The sequence below is a fragment of the Phaethon aethereus genome, assembly GCF_964289735.1.
Source record: "Phaethon aethereus genome assembly, chromosome: 4".
In the NCBI taxonomy this organism is placed as follows: Eukaryota; Metazoa; Chordata; class Aves; order Phaethontiformes; family Phaethontidae; genus Phaethon; species Phaethon aethereus.
Window position 1 is genome coordinate 79,254,057 of NC_138578.1, and position 20,320 is coordinate 79,274,376.

The following is a 20,320-nucleotide window of genomic DNA, read 5'->3' on the forward strand; positions in this document are numbered from 1 at the left end:
TATGACTGTTTTTGAACTTTGCATGCCCCCACAGCCATAGCTGGCAGTGAACCCTCCCCATCGGCAAACTCCTTTGGCTTGTTTGGAAATGCTTCTCCTCACCTCTACTGACCACTTATTCATAGAATCAAAGAATCATTAAGGTTAGAAAAGACCTTTAAGATCATCAAGTCCAACCATCAACCCAACACCACCATGCCCATTAAACCATGTCCCGAAGTGCCACGTCCACACGTTTTTGAACACTTCCAGTGATGGTGACCCCACCACCTCCCTGGGCAGCCTGTTCCAACGTTTGACCACTCTCTCAATAAAGAAATTTTTCCTGATGTCCAGTCTAAACCTCCCCTGGTGCAGCTTGAGGCCGTTTCCTCTCATTCTATCACTAGTTACTTGGAAGAAGAGACCAAAATCCACCTCGCCACAACCCCCTTTCAGATAGTTGTAGAGAGCGATGAGGTCTCCCCTCAGCCTCCTCTTCTCCAGATTGAACACCGCCAGTTCCCTCCACGGCTCCTCAGAAGACTTGTGCTCCAGACCCCTCACCAGCTTCGTTGCCCTTCTCTGGACACGCTCCAGCACCTCAACATCCTTCTTGTAGTGAGGGGCCCAAAACTGAACACAGGATTTGAGGTGCGGCCTCACCAGTGCCGAGTACAGGGGCACAATCACTGCGCTGCTCCTGCTGGCCACACTAGTGCTGATACAGGCCAGGACGCTGTTGGCCTTCTTGGCCACCTAGGCACACTGCCGGCGAACATGATTATTGATGGACTATGATGGCTTTTAAGGGTCAGTCACAGCAGGCACCCATCAAAAACTGGTTTTGGCCGGAACTTAGCACAAGGTAGGAGCTATCAGGGCTGGCTGTCGCCTCCCTCCCGCGGCAGGCCTGTCACCGCACGGCCTTGTCTACCGACCTCCCACCCCTGGCCGCCGCGGACTACGACACCCACAATGCCCCGCGGGACGTTCTCCGGACCCGCCCAGCCGGCTCTTCTTTGATTGGCTGTCGCCAATCGGGGCGCCCTCCCTGCTGAGCCAATCGGCGCGCGGGGCTGCCCGGCGCCGCGCCGGGGTGGGCAGTGCTCAGGCGCCGCGCAGGGCCGCCCGCCCGCCGCGATCCGCCGGGTCGGTGTCATTGGCGAAGGGGACGATGTCTCACTGCAGCCGCGCCGCCGCCCGCCTCCTGGGCCGCTTCCTCTGTCGTGAGTACCGAGCCGCCGGCACCCGCCCGCGCCGGGTCCTCCTTGCTGCCTGGCAACCGCTCTCCGCCGCGGCCTTCTCTCCCCGCGGCGCACCGTCCGCAATAGGCCGCGGGCCTGAGCGCGGCGCGGCCGCCGCCGCCGCCGGCGGGGCCCGGCCCGGCCGCCTCCGCCCGCCGCGGGAGGGGAAGGGGCCGGGCTTGCGGCGGGGCAAGGTCACCCCGGGGAGGGGGAGCGTTCCTGCCTGTCCCGGCGGCATCGCCAAGGCTCTGGGCGCGGACGTGTGGCGAGCAAAGCCTTTTCCCGGGCCTCGGTCTGCTGGCGGAGCCGGGTCTCCTCAGCCTCCGTGCGGAAGGCCCAAGGCAGGGTCAGAGTGCTGTTCTCCAGGGCCGGCAGCCCCTCTTCCAGAGCGTTAGGTGGGGGGAAGGCGGAGGCAGGCTCTTCTCGGAGGTCCACGGCGGTATGGGGCACGGGGCACGCACGGCTGCAGCGAAACGATTTTTAAAAGTTAGGAAAAGTTTCGCATTGAGGGTGGTCAGCGGCAGGTACGGGGACCCAGAAATGTTGTTCTCTCTATTATATGCCCGGAAGTGCTAAAAACCCGACGAGGCCCAGAGGAAGCTGATGGAGTTGGAACTAGTTACTTTGCGTGGTGGTTTGGATTAGAGACCTCTTGAGGTCCCTAAAATTATCCTGTGATTTCAACACAAGTTGGTAAAGTTGTTTTTGTTGTCAAGAATAAGAATATTAGCTTATAATTATGGAGCACGGAAGCAGTATGAGACGACTATTTTAGCTTGAAAGCTTTTATATGAGTTGTTCTGAAGATGACACTAAAAAATTAAGTGATTTTTTTATTCTTTTCAGTGTGCTTTTTTTTTTTTGTGTGTGTGATGTTAATGCTGTATCCCCTACCGAAATCAGTATGGGTATGCCTAGGCACAAGAGCTGTTTCTTGGAATCTAAACTGAGGAATTGATCTATTAATCTTGGTTCTTGCAGTTGAGAATAAATGGACAACTTAAACTTACCTCATTTCACTGCACACAAAGTGTTTATGTCTCGATGTGGTAGTAACTTGCAGGTTAGGGTCTAGTAACATGATCCCACAACGTTTTAAGTTGGTCTGAGTTGTTCCTGTGGCACATCTACCATTCCCTCAGGTATTCCTACCTCTTGTCTTCCATAAGCAGGAGCAGAAAACTGTATTTTCTTACAGTACTGTTAATTTCTGCCAGTTCAGCTCTTTGAATTGGCTCCCCTGAGTGCGATGAGAGTTTGTTTTGGTGGAGGGGAACAGATGGGAACGTAGCACCTCCAATTTAGGTTAATTTATACTCACAGCAAAGCTACTCTTGGGTGCAGTTAAAAGTGTTAAAAATCTACATTGTTCCTTTTACAAATAGTAGTAAGAAATTCAGGGAAAAGTGATTAAGATGGTCTTGGAGGGGGTGGAGGGGAAGAAGTGGTCTAAGTGGCTCAGTAAGTGTTCTGTTTGCAACAGTTCATGAAGTCTTTTACAGAAACTCTTGCAAGATGAACTAGTCCTTCATTGGAAACCTTTCTTTGTTTGGTTTGATACTTTTTACAAAATCTTAAAAGACGGCCGAAACCTTAAATTTGGACTTTGTACATACATTTTCAGTAACAAATAATCAACATTTGCTTCTCTCAGCGGTGATTTAAAATCATGAGTTTCTACTGCGTTCCGTTGCAAAAGCGATGCATATGGGTGTGTATCCGTAAGGTTCAGTTCAGGAAGTTGTGAAAACATAGCATGAAATGTGTCAATGAATGGTAAGTGCTTGCTCAAAGTACTATTTCTATATGGACAGAGTCACGAAAGACCTATACTGGTCTATACGGTGCTTTGAAGAGAGTCTCTGTAGGCACCTTAACTGTGACAGAGAGTCAGGATTTGGGATTTTATGTTCCGAGCATGTTAGAAGGCTTTGTAGAACTCTTAGATTTATTCACGTTATTTCATGTAATTGTTTACTTTGGCAAAGAATGACTGCAGAAATAACAGTCTAAAGTGAAGAATTCATTAGTTGTTTTTTATGTAAATAGTGCAGGGGGAGGAAAGCTCCCAAACCTTCAGCTGCACACGTTCTTGGTGGAGTATACATGGGGAAAAACAGTTTGTTGCCTTACAAGAAATAGTTGAATTGTGCTGAGAAGAACGTGCTTGTTTCCTGAAGGGCCTGCAGTTTCACTGAGATGCTTCACTTTGTTTCAGCTTCAAAAGCTCAGGAGAAAGCTTTTCTCTTGAATGCCTCCGTGTCCCCCATGACCCCATGTAACCAGTAATGTCCGTCGCAATGAGCAGGGATTTTTGATTAGGAAGGAGAGGTGTGTCGAAAGGACTGAAATTTTTCTGAACGTCATTTGCTCGTTAGTCCTAGTTTTGCTTAATATGGTAGGTGTAGCATAGTTATTGCATCTGTCTTTTACAGACTGATTAATTTAGTTAATTTCTCAACTCCTATGCCATGTTCATAAATGGGGTTTTCCATAATTATGAGGAATTCGGCAACGGAGGGGTGAGAGAAGAGAGGTTTGCACGTGATACCTAAAAATCCTCTCTGAGCACATAATCCTCTTTAAAACCAGGAGTGAGATATTCTGAGCAGTCTCTCAATAGCATGAAAACTTCTTTGTCAATAAGGGTCATCTTTGACTCATGCAGCTGATACCTTTAAGGGTGAATTCTGTAGATGGGTTTGGGGAGGGGAGAGAATTATCCATGTGTAATTGTGTGTGTCAATCTATACATATGGCCTGATAATGAAGACTAAAACCTAATAAGGAACTAGGATGGGAAACTGTGTGTGGAATATTCTTGTTAATATCGAGCTTGTAGTCGGTAAACTCTGAAATTTGCTGCAGCATGTTGGCCTTTGCCAAACTTTTTTTTTTAATGTCCATACTCTTCTGTAACATAAGAAGCTGTCCAGAACTGTTTTTGTTCTGTCCTTTGCAGGCCATGAATTTGTAGGCAGAGGAAGGAGAAAGGATATGGTCATAAAATGCAAATTAAACATGTACAAAATATTGAAAAGATTTCTCAGAAACAAACTGAAGGTCCATAACTGATGGGAAATAAGGGGGCGGTGTGTGGAAAACACTTTTTAGCATTTTGACTAGTGTTCTTTGTACCTCAGTCCTTCCCTGAGTTTCCCCTGCACTGACCTCCATTTTCCCCATCTGTATTGGAGCCTGTATGATTTCTAAGGCTTTCTTCTTTCCTTACATAGGTAATAGAAATGATAAAGAATATCTTCCTTCATCTCCAAGTTCTCTGGCTATTTCAAGGAGCAATATAGGAAGAATTTCACTTACTACTTTTCAGTCTTCTGGCAATGTAGGTATCTGCTCAGGTCCTTCTAGAAAGGCATCTCTGCTGTTTTGCCATGCTTTTGTATTGTGCTCATTTTGTGAGGACCCTCAGATGCTACCTCAGCTTCCAAACATTCTTTTCTTTTTGTCTGGGATAAATGTGGGCAAGAGGGAGGCACACTGACTTGAATTCCAGTCTGTAGCTCTAGGGAATCCTGCAAGAAGTCCTGAAAATAACAAGTTTTCAGCTTTGTAAAGTTTGAGTGAGAAAGAGATTTAGCGCTTATTATCTGTACTGCCAGCTGGCTTACACAAGACAAATAAGCTGGGCAAATGTAGCTTGGGTTGTATCCTTTTAAATGAGATTTGTGCTTAGGAGGTGTTGCTGCTCAATGAATGCCTGAAAGCTCAGTGTAAACAGTATTTACATTTGATGTGTGCTTTAAAATACCTTGCAAATGGGTTAGTTTTCTTTTTAACATGTAACTCCATGTTTGGACTTCATGATAAATAATAGTGTATTTTTCTAGAAAGGCTTCTTAGTTGTAATACACAAGCGAGCTTAAAGCCCTGCTCAAGGCTACAAATTGTGAGTTCTCTTGTAAGAAGTAAATGTAGCTGGGTTTTCCTGTTACTTGGACTCCAGTGAGTTCTGTGCTCGCCTGGCGCCTTGTTCCCTGGAAATACAAGAGTAACTACCAGCAGTGTATGTGTTGGAGGTAATTCTGTCTCTTAGTTTCTAGTAAGATTTCTTTACTGTAAAACAACTGATGTTTTATATACAGGCTTATACCCCTCTGCTAAATTTAGATTGTGCTTTTCAAATCTATCCTGCGACAGCAGGGCTTTGGTATTTGAGTGCTTTTCATGGATACTTGCTTGTCCTGTACAATGGACTAAAATAGGTTCTTGCCACAGTACATCTCTTTAGCTATGTAGAAGCTAAAGTACTGGAAAGCCAAAATAAATGCATCTTGTTATTGGCATAACTTTTTTTTACACCAGATTTAACTAGGCAAAATAGAACAGGGATGGGACTGAAGTGAAGGGGATTGCCTGGGAAAGATTATCCAGTTTCTTATTTTAGTTTTAATACTCTTTTCAAAAGATCTATTATGGGCCTTGGTTGGACACAGTAATATTAGTTAGACCTCTGATTATAAAAAATACAGCAGTTCAGTGTGCTTTCGGTAAGATTTGGATTTGATAAGAGTTGCCCTTATGCTCTAGGGCTTCAGCTGGAGCCTGCACCTTTGTAACTTGGCCTGTAACTTATTATGTGTGCATTAAAATAGCATCACCAATGAATTTGGTTTTTACTGGTTCATGTCTGACTCCTGGTAAGCAGAAGAGCAAATTTTTTTTTTTTTTTTTTTTTTTGTTCTGTCTTCTTGAAGTAACGTGCATTTACGCTCAGGCAACCTAATTTGTTCTAGTAAAAGCAATTGCGTGAACGGCTGTTGGAAGTTGTGAAGCAGTACGAGCTATTGAATGAAGGTCCTGAGTGGAGATCGAGACTTGGATTCTATTTCTGACTTACCTGCTGTGAACTTAGGCATACCATTTTGATTTTCCACCTGTTTCCTTCTCATCTTATATCTATCTTAACTATTTAAATTGCCAGCTGTTTGCACCCGGGACTTGCTGTTTGTGCCATGTACAGCAGAACCTCATCTTGATCGATCCCTCTGCTGCTCCTACTGTACTGATAACTGGGGCAAACTTTTCTGCTTCAGACAAAGCCATGGAAAGAAGTACAGAGCTGTATCACATCAGTTTAAAAACCCCCAAAAACTCAGACTCATCCTGCCCAGAAAGTTCAAGGTGATTTTTTTTTTTTTTTAATTTCTTCAAAAATGTATCCCTCCTTAGACATGTGCTCATGCTAAGCTGCCTCTCTCTGAAGGCAGCAAACAGCTCAAGCCTATGGCCAGGCTTTTTTGAACCAGCTCTATTTTCTCTGAACCAAGGCTCTTCAGTCATGTAAGAAGCACATACAGTTTTCAAGAGTAAATCCATATAAAGCTTGGAATTGAAGCTGTCTTTTAGTTATCAGTGCCAAAAATCCTAAATTTTTTTTTTGTACTTTGATAGCTTGGAAAATGCTCAAAAGCTTCTTATCCTTGAAAAATATATCTATATAGACTTCTCAAAACTGAGAATTGACAAGCTTTCAAAAATGTTTTTGTGCAAGGTTATAAATATCTGAAAATAGATATGGAATAGAAAGCTGAACTGGGATTGTAGAATTGCTTTTATGGTATAGAGAAAGGAGTGACTATTTGTCAAAGATTGAATTTTTTTCATTTTTTATTTCAAAATACTGAAATTATTGAGTGCATGCTGTGTGCCTGGAAAGCTGCCCTCTCTTGTTTTGCAGGTGGATTTGTCAGTGTTGAAGCACAGACAATATGTGTAAAACTTAGATTTGAAGATGTTTATTCTTTACCCTTGCAGGCCCATCAGAGGGCTTTCAAAACATGCACTCCCATACTTCTGGAAGCCCAGACTGTTCTCCGCAAGGCATTGCTGGTGGTAGGTCTTGACTGTAAGAGCTTCTTCAGAGGTGGATTGTCCTCTGCTTTTCTCAGGTTGGGTTTCACCCAGTCGTATCCCATGCCTGTAAAGGATTGCCTGAATGGCTGGGATCAGGCAGACTGATACCCTGTTCTCCTAACCAGCAGGTCAGCTGCTTCTCTGTTTATTTTGTCCCTTCTTTGCTGAAGGCAGGCCGCTGTTTGCCAGTTGTGCATTTGAGGGGTTTGGTGTTGCAGCTGGGGGTTGTTGAGTGCAGGGCGTTGCAGACTTGTCTAGGAAGGCTAAGCCGTTGGCTGAGCATGAAGACCATGCTGTGTTGTCTTTTGTAGCTGTGGCAGTTGGTCAGCAAGACTTTCCTCTACCCTTCCACAGATGAACTCACAACCCTAGTCATTAAATCTTAGCTTCAGACATATTTTGTCCATTACTGCTTTGTATTTTTTTTGGCATAAAAAGTCCTGCAACAGTATTTGTGGATAAAGATGTGATTTAGGTTAAAACCCTAATAGTCAATATGCTGACATGCACTTTTACCACTTTTCTTCAAGTTTACTGCATGCTAGTTTGTACATTTCTCTTTAAAATCTAGCAAAATCAAACAATTATGTTGGTCGGAAGATGATGTGCTGCCACAGCAGCCACAGAGAGTGGCAAGAGGTGGTTGTAGTTGAAGTCCTGTGTTTCTGTCAGCACTTTTTAAGAATACAGTAAAGACTTCAGATTTAGCAATAGCACTGATGTCTGTAGGCTTCTTCTGGCATGGTTTTATTTTTCTTTTCATTTCTTTACATAGAATCACAGAATCACTAAGGTTGGAAAGGACCTTCAAGATCATCAAGTCCAACCATTAGTCCAGCGCCACCATGATCCCTAAACCATGTCTTGAAGCGCCACATCCACACGTTCTTTGAACACTTCCAGAGATGGCAACTCCACCACCTCCCTGGGCAGCCTCTTCCAATGCCTGACCACCCTCTCGGTGAAGAATTTTTTCCTAATATCCAATCTAAACCTCCCCTGGCGCAACTTGAGGCCATTTCCTCTCGTCCTATCGCTGGTTACTTGGGAGAAGAGACCAACACCCTTGTCGCCAGAACCCCCTTTCAGGTAGTTGTAGAGAGCGATGAGGTCTCCCCTCAGCCTCCTCTTCTCCAGACTGAACACCGCCAGTTCCCTCCACGGCTCCTCAGAAGACTTGTGCTCCAGACCCCTCACCAGCTTCGTTGCCCTTCTCTGGACACGCTCCAGCACCTCAGCATCCTTCTTGTAGTGAGGGGCCCAAAACTGAACACAGGATTTGAGGTGCGGCCTCACCAGTGGCGAGTACAGGGGCACAATCACTGCGCTGCTCCTGCTGGCCACACTAGTGCTGATACAGGCCAGGACGCTGTTGGCCTTCTTGGCCACCTGGGCACACTGCTGGTTCATATTCAGCAGTCAACCAGCACCCCCAGGTCCTTTTCCGCCGGGCAGCTCTCCAGCCACTCCTCCCCAAGCCTGTAGCATTGCATGGGGTTGTTGTGACCCAAGTGCAGGACCCGGCACTTGGCCTTATTAAACCTCATACAGTTGACCTCTGCCCATCGTTCCAGCCTGTCCAGATCCCTCTGCAGAGCCCTCCTACCCTCCAACACTTCCACCCAACTTGGTGTCGTCTGCAGACTTACTGAGGGAGCACTCGATTCCCTCATCCAGATCATCAGTAAAGATATTGAACAAGACTGGCCCCAGAACCGAGCCCTGGGGAACACCACTCGTGACCGGCCGCCAGCCGGATTTAACGCCATTCACCACAACTCTCTGGGCTCGACCATCCAGCCAGTTCCTCACCCAGCGAAGAGTAAACCCGTCCAAGCCACGAGCCGCCAGTTTCTCCAGGAGAATGCTGTGGGAGACGTTGTCAAAGGCTTTACTAAAGTCCAGGTAGACAACATCCACAGCCTTTCCCTCATCCACTAGGCGGGTCACCTGGTCATAGAAGGAGATCAGGTTGGTGAAGCAGGACCTGCCTTTCATGAACCCATGCTGGCTGGGCCTGATCCCTTGGTTGTCCTGCACATGCCCTGTGAGCACTCTCAAGACAAACCGCTCCATGGTCTTCCCCGGTACAGAGGTCAGGCTGACAGGCCTGTAGTTCCCAGGATCCTCCTTCTGGCCTTTCTTGTAGACAGAAAGGCAAGCCTCCAGTCTTCTGGGACCTCCCCTGTTAACCAGGACTGCTGATAAATGATGGAGAGTGGCTTGGCAAGCTCCTCCACCAGCTCTCTCACTGCTCTCGGGTGGATCCCATCAGGCCCCATAGACTTGTGGGTGTCCAGGTGGTTTAACATGTCCTTGACTGCTTCCTCCTGGATTATGGGCGGGTTATTGTGCTCTCCATCCCCATCTTCCAGCTCAGGGGGCTGAATACCCTGCGGATACCTGGACTGGCTATTGAAGACTGAGGCAAAGGCGGCATTAAGTACCTCAACCTTGCCCTCGTCCTTGGAGACAATGTTCCCCGCCATATCCAGTAGGGGATGGAGATTCTCCTTGCCTCTCTCTTTGTTGTTAAAATATTTATAGAAGCATTTTTTGTTATCCTTTACAACTGTGGCCGGAGTAAAGTATAAAAGCAGTGTATCACTAAAATTTAGTTGGCAAAAGTACCTGTGGAAGAGTCCAATGTAACTGATAGAAATGTGTATATACATGGATCTTAAATTTTCTGCACTGTTTTACTACCCCATAGAAATTGTGTTATTACAAAATGTTAATAATGCATCTCAATAAATTCTGTGCGTTAGCAGCTTATATTGAAGAATGTTTTTCCTTTTTTCCATTTGATAGTTTTTGCTTCCTTTCTAAAAATAGAAAAAGAAAAAAGAAATCCCTCCTTTGTTCAGGCATGCCTGAGCAGGTATGTGGAACAGTCCAGGGACCATGGTTCAGAATTTCTTATTTTTATTTCAGCTTCACTTTTTATTTCCTCAACTCTTAAGTAGTAAAGTTTTAAAAGAGCTAAAGAGGTATATAGTAACATACTGATGTTAGTTTCTGTATTAGGATTGTACCCTCCTATGTTCACTCTGAGCACAAAAAAAGGTTTTTATTTAAAACACTTGCAGGGAGTAGATTGGTTCTGATCCCCTCAAAACTCTGGTGTTTGAAAAAGCATATGGCAATGACTCTAGGCAACACACGCATCCTTTTTATACCAGAAGACCTCTTTTTCTTCCTCATCTCAAGCTTTCTTGCATGGTAATGTTCTTGTGCATTTCTTTTTTCATCATTTGATGTCAACATATCTTTCCTTTCAGCAGAGATGCAGTCATTCTCCTTGTCTTTTTGATACCAGCATGCACTGTGCTGTTTTTCTGTAGTTGTGTTGTTTTGTTTTTTCAGTACTAGAGTTGTGAGAACTAGATTGAAAGTGGTTCTAGAGGAGTATCTGGAGAGCTGTATTTTCTCACGAGCCCAAGTGCATTTCAAGCAGTGGTGCCTAGGCTCCTGTAGTTAGGCATCTGTTGGAAAAAGGTCTCTTGCTGTGTGTCCTGCTTGGCATTAGGTTTCACTTGGGCTGAGGGACCCTTGATCTCTTCAGTATCTCTCATTGTCTACTGTGCTATGTTCACAGAAGGTATAACATAGTACTTATGTTATAATGGCCTCTACGGTATCGGGGTTTTAGTTCTGCTTTGTCACTCTGCAGAATTTCTTAAGAGGACAAAAACATGCTCATTCGCAAATGAAAATAGTGGTTAAGATGATGTTTCCGTCTGTTGTTTGTCACGACTGGAGTTCTGATACTAAGTACCCAATATGAGAGATACCTACCCTGATTCCTAGCAAACTGAGAAATCACAATGACAGGTAGAGTGAACTACAGGTGTTTAATATCTTAGAGTAACAAGTCCTAAATACTTACAACTTTCAGAGCTGCTTTTTGAAAACATGAACTACTGGATCAATTAATCTTTTGATATAGGCATTAATATATATGCACTTACTTAATAGGATGTTTTCTGACTTGGAGTGTAAGCAAGCAGTAGATTAATGGTTCGTCCTCTCTCTCCTTTTTTTTCTCTAGTGCAGCAGAATGGAGTTCGACACTGCTCCTACACGGCATCAAGGAAAAATCTGTATATTAACAAAAATACAAAGGTTATCTGTCAGGGTTTTACAGGCAAACAGGTACGTATATGAACTATTTCTTCTGTCACCCTTTCGGTTCAGAAAGTTAGTTGGCAAAAAACCATAATAACATTTAAAAGGGATTATATACTGGCTTTGCCTGTGTTGATAGGAAGCTGGACTTCATGATCAGGAAAGTCCCTTCAGCAATGTAGTTTCTTTTCTTTGGTCCAAATAGACTTCTTTCCTTAAATTCAATAGACTAGGTAATTTTCTTTCACTTGTGCACAAGCTTAAAATTTGGTTTTGAGTCATGTCTATTATATTATTTTTTATTGTTGTTGTTGGTTTTGGTCTTAAGCCTTTTTATTGTATACAGCTGAACGGGTTTCTTTTTAAAGGGAGATTTGCAAAACACTACAAAAGCCTTAATGTTGTAGAAGTGCTTCTTTCACAAATGCCTTTGAATGTCAATGCCTATGAATTAAATTTCTGTTTTATTTCAGGATATTTAATAATAATTTTCTCACATTTGCTTTTTTATACGTTTGCAAGGGGAGAAGACTGCTTTTGCTAGAACTATCAGCTAGTCATGGATAAGAATGCTAATTTCTTCTATTTCATTATAGTGTTTGTCATCTGCCAGGCTTGATATGGAAAATAAAATGTGGCTGCTTTGCCTGCAGGTGTATTAGCAATGCACAACAAAATAGCCTTTAGTGTGCTACTACAGTGCTCCGATTTAAAAGAAAAAGCATAGCATATTCTGAATCCATTTAAAACATGTTGATGCACTCTTCAAAATAGATGGTTGCATATATGTAGTGAAAACTTGCCTTCTCATTGCAAATCTAGGTGCCATAAATTGCCTCATCAACTTTTTTGGTTCATTTTATTTGCTATTACATGTCTTCTAACTTTACTTGTTTTCTATCTCATAGGGCACCTTTCACAGCCAGCAGGCATTGGACTATGGCACCAATCTAGTTGGAGGAATTTCTCCAGGGAAAGGGGGAAAAACTCATCTGGGTCTGCCTGTGTTTAATTCTGTGAAGGAGGTAATTTGCAGCAATGACTGCAGAGCAGACAATTTAATGCTGCTGAAGGGCTTCCTATTTCATTGCTCACACTGAAGAGACAAATATTTGAGCCATGCATGTCACTGTGCAAGGAATGAAATAGAAGCTTTGTAAAAGAGGGAGCATTCAGTGTGGTCAAGCCTGAGTTTGGCTTCCACTGTGAAGTTCACAGAGTCTGGATACACTTACTTTATGCAACATGCAACTAGTTTCTGATTGATTCTGGTGTGTATGATGAATTTTTGGCAAACTAATATCTAAGGGTTTTTATGGTGGTGTTCGTGGGGCAGATCCGTCCTGACAGTGGTTAGTTGTCAGTTCCCTAGTTGTGCTGTATGTGTCCCATCTTCAGTGAATTTAACACTTGCTTTGATTGTAGTAAGTTAATCCATATCCATTCACTTAATCTATGCTTGTGAATGGACATATTTTAAATGACTAGTTGTCAGATGTTCTCTTCCACCCCACTAAATGGTTGATATCTTTTGTTACGTCCATTGTAGGCCAAAGAACAAACCGGTGCTTCTGCCACTGTTATATATGTACCTCCTCCGTTTGCTGCTGCTGCGATCAATGAAGCAATCGATGCAGAAATGCCCTTAGTTGTATGCATTACTGAAGGTATTCCCCAGCAGGACATGGTTCGGGTTAAACACAGACTGCTTCGGCAGGACAAGACTCGACTCGTGGGCCCAAACTGCCCTGGAGTCATCAATGTAAGTGACTTCTGGATTTTCTCCAAGGCTGAACCATTCTTAGTGGTGGTTTGAATGTTCCATCTGACTTCTCCCACTCTTTCCTTAGCCTGGAGAATGTAAAATTGGTATCATGCCTGGTCACATTCACAAGAAGGGGAGAATTGGTGAGTTTTTGAATATTTATGCATCATCTAAAATTGAAGTTTGGTACTCTAGTATTCTTACTCATGAGGCTAGTCACATCCTGCCCTGAAGACAGTTGCATAACAACTTGTCTGTCTTTCAGTTCGTAAGTGAACTTTGCCATTATCAATCCTGAAGGCCAAAATTAGTCAGTCTACCATAGCAGGCACTGAGTACTGATGGTAGAGGCAAAGCAATTGGAAGTTCCCTTGGGTAATGTGATTGTCTTAATTTCCTTAACACTCTTCTTTGAGGATACCTCCATTTATCTTGTGATTTGAGAGCACTAAGTTCTGCAACACTATTCCTTCCAACAGCTTGGGTCTTGAGGACTAGGATCCTAAACCTACAGTAAGCTCAGTATTACAGCAAAAAGAAGAGATTACAGGCAAGTTTATAACATGATAATTTAGGCAACTGTACCATGGCAAGTGGAAGTGACAAATACACCCACTTCTCAGACAGTGGAATTAAGGTCAGAAGGGCAGTGACTTCTTCATAATCATACGTTAGTTACACACCCTGTTGCATGCAAGTCCCTTGTCTTGACTTCTGTTAGTTCTTTGTTCTAAACCATAGAAAGAACAACTCAATTATTTTAAAAATAATGCTCTTCAGGACCTGTAAAGAAAATTCTTCCAAAACATGCATTTGTACTTAAATGGAGCTTCAGAAACGTGGTAGACAGCGTATGTTGCTGTTTTCTGTCAGCAGGGTAACCAGTTTAACTTGAGCACAGTACCCTTTGCAACATTACCTTTTTTTTTAATGAAAAGTGTGTTTACTGTGGGAAAGTCAGTTCGGTGCTCTTCAGCTACATGGACTTGGTGCAGTTTTTCTAGCATGAGAAACTCTCTCTGCTACTTAACCACTTCTGACTTAAGAATAAACTGCACCTAGTGAATGCTGGAGGATGCATTAACACGCATATCGCACCTCCAGCTTTCAGAAGTACCTATAAACCTGAAATTGAAATATCAGATGATTGCAATTATGCCCTTTGTGGATACCGTCAAGACATTGCTCAATGGCTGGAAAAGGTAGCATCAACCGATGTTGCCCTGAGCTCCCTTCTGAATCAAAGTTCTGTTAAGATTTTCTATATCTACAAGAAAAGTATTGTAGCCATAAGATACTAGAATCTGAATGCAAGGCACATCAAGTGCAAAAGAATCTTTAAAATCCTGAATCCAGCTGCCTCGGCATTGCTGGTAATGTTTTTCAGTGATGATCCAAGGATCAGGGAATAAAAATGTGACTTTACCATCCTCCCAACTTTGTTAAACGTGATGACCTCTGGTGATATGCTCCCCAGCTTTCTATTACTGCGAGACATCCAAGAATCATTTGATAATCTTGGGATGCAAGTTATAAAATAGCTGCAGTCTCGGGACCTTTACCTGTAGCTTCTGTGAGGCAGTCTGATTTTAATAGTAAACAGGAAGCCCTTTGCAAACATAGCAAGAAAAAACCTTTGCTAATAGACATCTGCGCTGTCCAACAGTATAAACAGTTGATAAAACCAGGGTTGTTAGTCTAGTGGTGTATTTTTTCCTCTGTTCATGCAATATACTTATTATGTTCCTTGTTAGATGGCTTGAAGTAGATGGAATATGATGTCTGTTTTTCCTGGAAACCTTCCCTCTTGTAGTATTAACAGAAATCTTCACTTGGGAAAATGAACAAAAAAACATGCAAATATTTTGTCCCTGATCTAGCCTCTGTATTATCTTCCATCCTGAATTTAAAACTAGGGTTGTGGTCTCTTGAAATATTACAATGTAAATGCTGGATGTGGATTTTAGAGCAGTGAACTGCAGCAACAAATGCCTTAATAGTGATAACTTGCATTTGTGCAGCTTATTTCTGTTCTGGAGGATCTCTTCATGTTCCTGGCCATACTGGAGGCGTGGTTAATACGGAATTCTTTCATTAACTGATGAGCTGCAACTCTCTTTCAAGCTCAGTGCATCAGCTACTCACATACACGGCAAGAAGTATATTCTAATTTTTTTAGTTTTCTTTTCTGGTAAAGCTGTAGCATGAGGAATGCCGTGTCAGCCAATATTACTGACTTTCTGGGCAGGTTTAGTCTGTTAACAATTGTCAAAAAATGCCAACTAAGAAATTGTACAGATAGAATCTTCTGTAGAGTTTTTTATATTTTGGCAAGGATAGCTGGAAAACCTGGCATCTCATGTTCAGTTTATTAAGGTGATTTTCAAGAACAGCTCCTCTAGTTATGCACTTAGTTAGCGATGTTAGTATTAAGTTTATCTCCTTTTCTTTCCTAAAGGTATTGTGTCAAGATCTGGAACACTGACATATGAAGCTGTTCATCAGACAACGCAAGTTGGATTGGGGCAGTCTTTCTGCGTTGGTAGGTTTCCTCAGAAACAGCCTGTTACACCTAGACTAATCTGCTTTTTTTTTAAAAGAAGAACTCCAAAGTAATTTCTTTTTGCAAGAAATTGCTGAATGGTAGTTATGTTGAGAAATGAGGTCCCTGTGTGCTGTGAAGAGTATAGCCCTCCTTTGTTATTTCCACGTCGGATTAATAAAAGCCTAAAAACCAGCTTAGAACAGAGAACTACTAGCAAATATGATGTCAATTTGGAAACAAATTTTCCCAAGAAGTTTAATATTTTAAAGGAATAGGACATTCTTAGGCATTTAGTTGGGTATGTAAAGTAAATTAATTTTTCTTACAGCAAAATTCTAGAGCTAGGGTATTGGTCCAGCTGTCTCATACAGAGCCTCTGTATAAGGCATAATATTTTGTTTATGGTTTGAAAGGTGATCATTCAGATATCAAACCTTTCTGTAAATTGTGGGGGAGATACTTAGAGCAGGAATTTGGCACTCTGACTTGGGAAGAACCTTCAGAGCTGCCCCTCTCATAAGCCTTTAGGAATACTCTTCATTCTGAAATTTACTGTGAAACTTTTATAGTAAATGTGATATCATTATCTTGAATTAGTCTTTTTTTGTGGTTTTTAATTTTTTTCAGGGATTGGAGGTGATCCCTTCAATGGAACTAATTTTATTGACTGCCTTGATGTCTTCCTGAAGGATCCTCATACTGAGGGGATCATATTGATTGGGGAAATTGGAGGAAATGCTGAAGAAGATGCAGCAGCATTCTTGAAAGAAAATAATACTGTAAGTCTTAAACAGCTTGCTTCTAGACACCTTGGTATTTAGCCATCTTTTGCCATATCAAGGAAAATTTAGTTCAATCTCTAATCTCTATTTACAAAAACCCCACAGATTACTACTTTTATTAATGAGAAAGAGTTGAAATTAGGAGCTTTATCCAGATGAAATCTAAGTGGAGAGCAGTGTCAACTTTAGGTTTTTAGTCCTGTAATGATATTTGTAGTGAACGTTCTGTTTATTGTAATATATGTGGCTCTGTAGAGAGATGTTTTAAAATTTCTGATTGTTTCTGGTTTATGATACTTACCAGGAGAGAAAATATTCCATACTCTTTAGACTCTTGGTTCTGTGTTGTCTGAGGTTTCTATCTGTTTTGCCTGGCTAGTTGATAGTTAAAAAAAAAAATAATCTGCCATCTGGAATTACTTTTTATCTTACTCTCTCGCATTGTAAAACAGTATCTTTTCTTTCTTCACAGGGTCCAAATGCCAAGCCAGTAGTGTCATTCATAGCTGGTCTGACTGCTCCTCCAGGCAGGCGGATGGGTCATGCTGGAGCAATCATTGCTGGGGGAAAGGGTGGAGCTAAAGAGAAGATAGCCGCTCTTCAGAGCGCCGGTGTTGTTGTCAGCATGTCTCCTGCTCAGCTGGGTAGCACCATCTACAAGGTTTGTTGCTTGGAAATTGGTATACATACTTATCCAGAGCGAGAAGCTACTTCTAAGGGAATACAGGTTGAGACAACATCTCTACCCAAATATTCTGTTGCTCTGAACCTGGTTAAACGTTAGAACTTTATTGACTGAAAAAGCTGCAGTTATTACTTAGATAATATGCGCATGTAGTTTTATGTAATGTTGCCTTTATAGAAAAGTAAACGTAGCAAAATAGAGAAGAGATTACATTTTGCTTTCAAGTATAGCAACTTGTTGAATTGTGTTTTCTGGATTCAAAGAAACTGAATGAATTTAAAATATGAAAACATTCTTTGAAAGTAGGGTGTCTGAGGAAGGAAAGCCTTGGCATCTATCTGTTCTAAGGACTAATTCAGAATTATGGTTGAAAGCATACAGCTGAAAAACTTGTGTATAGAATAGGGTTATGTGCATTTTTCTTAATTCATATCCAGAAGAAGGCATTGCTTTGCAGCTAGAGGAAATGCATAATTCAGCTGTTAGGTGGTTTTTTTTTTCCTGTGGTGACCATATAGTATAGCATCTTCACAGACCGCTGTGGGATTCTTCCCTCCTTCGGTTGTGTTTTTTCCTTTACTAAAATGAGAATCTTTACTTCATTGCTTCCCTGGCTTGAATCCTTTACTGTAAGGAGTCTACTGCAGTTCTTATGCAGAATTAGTGTTTTTCAAGCCTGTTATGCTATGCCTGGGAGCAAATGGTACTGGCTGGATGGCCGAGCCCAGAGAGTTGTGGTGAACGGCATTAAATCCAGCTGGCGGCCGGTCACAAGCGGTGTTCCCCAGGGCTCGGTTCTGGGGCTGGTCTTATTCAATATCTTTATTGATGATCTGGATGAGGGAATTGACTGCTCCCTCAGTAAGTTTGCAGACGACACCAAGTTGGGTGGGGGTGTTGATCTGCTGGAGGGCAGGAGGGCTCTGCAGAGGGATCTGGACAGGCTGGATCGATGGGCAGAGGCCAACTGTATGAGGTTTAATAAGGCCAAGTGCAGGGTCTTGCACTTTGGCCACAACAACCCCATGCAACGCTACAGGCTTGGGGAGGAGTGGCTAGAGAGCAGCCCGGCGGAAAGGGACCTGGGGGTGCTGGTTGACAGCCGGCTGAACATGAGCCGGCAGTGTGCCCAGGTGGCCAAGAAGGCTAACAGCGTCCTGGCCTGTATCAGGAATAGTGTGGCCAGCAGGAGTAGGGAAGTGATTGTGCCCCTGTACTCGGCCCTGGTGAGGCCGCACCTTGAATCCTGTGTTCAGTGTTGGGCCCCTCACTACAAGAAGGATGTTGAGGTGCTGGAGCGTGTCCAGAGAAGGGCAACGAAGCTGGTGAGGGGTCTGGAGCACAAGTCTTCTGAGGAGCGGCTGAGGGAACTGGGGTTGTTCAGTCTGGAGAAGAGGAGGCTGAGAGGAGACCTCATCGCTCTCTACAGCTACCTGAAAGGGGGTTGTGGCAACAAGGGTGTTGGTCTCTTCTCCCAATTAACTAGTGATAGGATGAGAGGAAATGGCCTCAAGTTGCACCAGGGAGGTTTAGATTATATATTAGGAAAAATTTCTTTGCTGAGAGAGTGGTCAAGCATTGGAACAGGCTGCCCAGGGAGGTGGTGGAGTCACCATCACTGGAAGTGTTCAAAGAATGTGTGGATGTGGCACTTCAGGACATGGTTTAGGGGACATGGTGGTGTTGGGTTAACGGTTGGACTCGGTGATCTTAAAGGTCCTTTCCAACCTTAATGATTCTGTAATTCTGTGACAGCATTGCAATCCAAGTGCAGTGCACTGACTGCAGTCTAGCACTACTAGTTTTTCATAGCTGGTTTGTTAATGTGAGGTGGGAGCATACTTACTCTCCTTTCCCCTAACTTGCATACATTATGCATCTTATTTTTAAATTTTTAATTCAAGTTTTTTAATTCCTGAAATCAGATTTGCTAAGATAAATACAAAGTAATTTAAAATTAAATAGTAGTAGAAGCATTTTCTTTTTTTTCCCACTGGTAATGTCTGTGTGCTCTTTGCAGGAGTTTGAGAAAAGGAAATTGCTGTAAGAGAAGACATTTTGGAATGCTGTCTCCAAAACATCAGTGCAGCACCTGACCACCGCTTATCTTTTGTTTGCTAATCTTCAGTTGCCCAAATGACTGACACTGGTCCTTGAATTTGACTTGGAAGCCATAAACCTCCTGGCTAAACCTATTTTGCTGTCTCCTTGGTTCAGACATTATCACCTCATTGTAAATCACAGCAAATTAATAAATCTACTACTAAATCTGATTCATCTTTTGAATTCCTGAAGCAGAGCCATTTCTTCAATCATCACAAACAAGATAATCTTTTGTAACATAAGCACTGCCCATTTTTAAGGTAAAGTTGCTTATAGAAATGCTTTTAAGGATTAAGACACTGACTTTATGCACATATCACACTTCACTTTATTTTTAAAAAAGTCCAGTCTTACTTGTTCATTGCTAGCATGTTTGTTTGAACAATAGGCCAAAGTTTCCGTCCATTAAACCAAAGCTGCTGGATCTGAGGGGGTTGCTTGTTGATCCTCGTAGCTGGATATGCCTGAAGTCTGGACTTTCTTTTCAAGGCTGATGAGCTGTGCACAGTGTAGTCCTCTACTGGCAAGGAATTCTGTTTGTTGTGTGGAGAGATGAAATTTTTATTCACAAAAATTAATCTAATTTCCCATGCAAATGTATAATCAAAATCGTCTGTAACTATGAAAAGGATTTGGTCTTTAGCTTACATTACCTTAATTTCCTCTTTATCATAACTAGGATTGCATTGCTTTTGTGTTCTGAAATCCTAATAACATTGGGACATAATGGAAGAGAATTATTATTCTCTGGAAAAGAATGTTATAAGGTAACTTTCTTGTTAACCACTCCCAGCACTGTAATGGAAACCCCTTTTTTCACCTCGGAAATAGCCCAAGCACCGTGCCTATAAATGAGTGTTACAAGTTTTATCAGGATGGACTAAAACCAAGATTGCTTTCTTGAGAGGACTGAAAGTTCATGTAACCTGGCACTTGTCTGAAGCTAACCTTGTGTTCCATAAAGGTGCTGTTATGAAAACTCGTGTTGTTATTTGTTTAAAACTGTTCTTAGTTTTCTTACTCAAATGCCTGTGCAATTTATCTAATGCAAGCAGTAGGCAGCTATCTTGATACTGACACTTACAGTTCGTAGAGCTAGGCTCTGACAAAATGCATAAAAGCACAGGTCCTATCTCTGCTGCACTGAATGTGTATTAATATGCTTCATACACTGTCAGGCATCAGTCAAATGATACAGACCTTAGGACGCAT

The 20,320-nt window shown here is 42.7% G+C and overlaps 1 protein-coding gene across 1 annotated transcript; it reads left to right on the forward strand.

Moving 5' to 3' along the window:
- Positions 1-1,156: 1,156 nt before the first annotated feature.
- On the forward strand, positions 1,157-19,117 carry SUCLG1 (succinate-CoA ligase GDP/ADP-forming subunit alpha; the record flags this gene model as incomplete). The annotated part of the gene is made up of 9 exons (XM_081998984.1): positions 1,157-1,208; positions 11,152-11,255; positions 12,137-12,253; positions 12,778-12,990; positions 13,079-13,136; positions 15,452-15,535; positions 16,166-16,317; positions 16,793-16,981; positions 19,026-19,117. 9 exons carry the CDS (start codon positions 1,157-1,159, stop codon positions 19,050-19,052), a joined length of 996 nt encoding a protein of 331 aa, XP_081855110.1. The 3' UTR covers positions 19,053-19,117.
- Between the last annotated feature and the right edge of the window lie 1,203 nt (positions 19,118-20,320).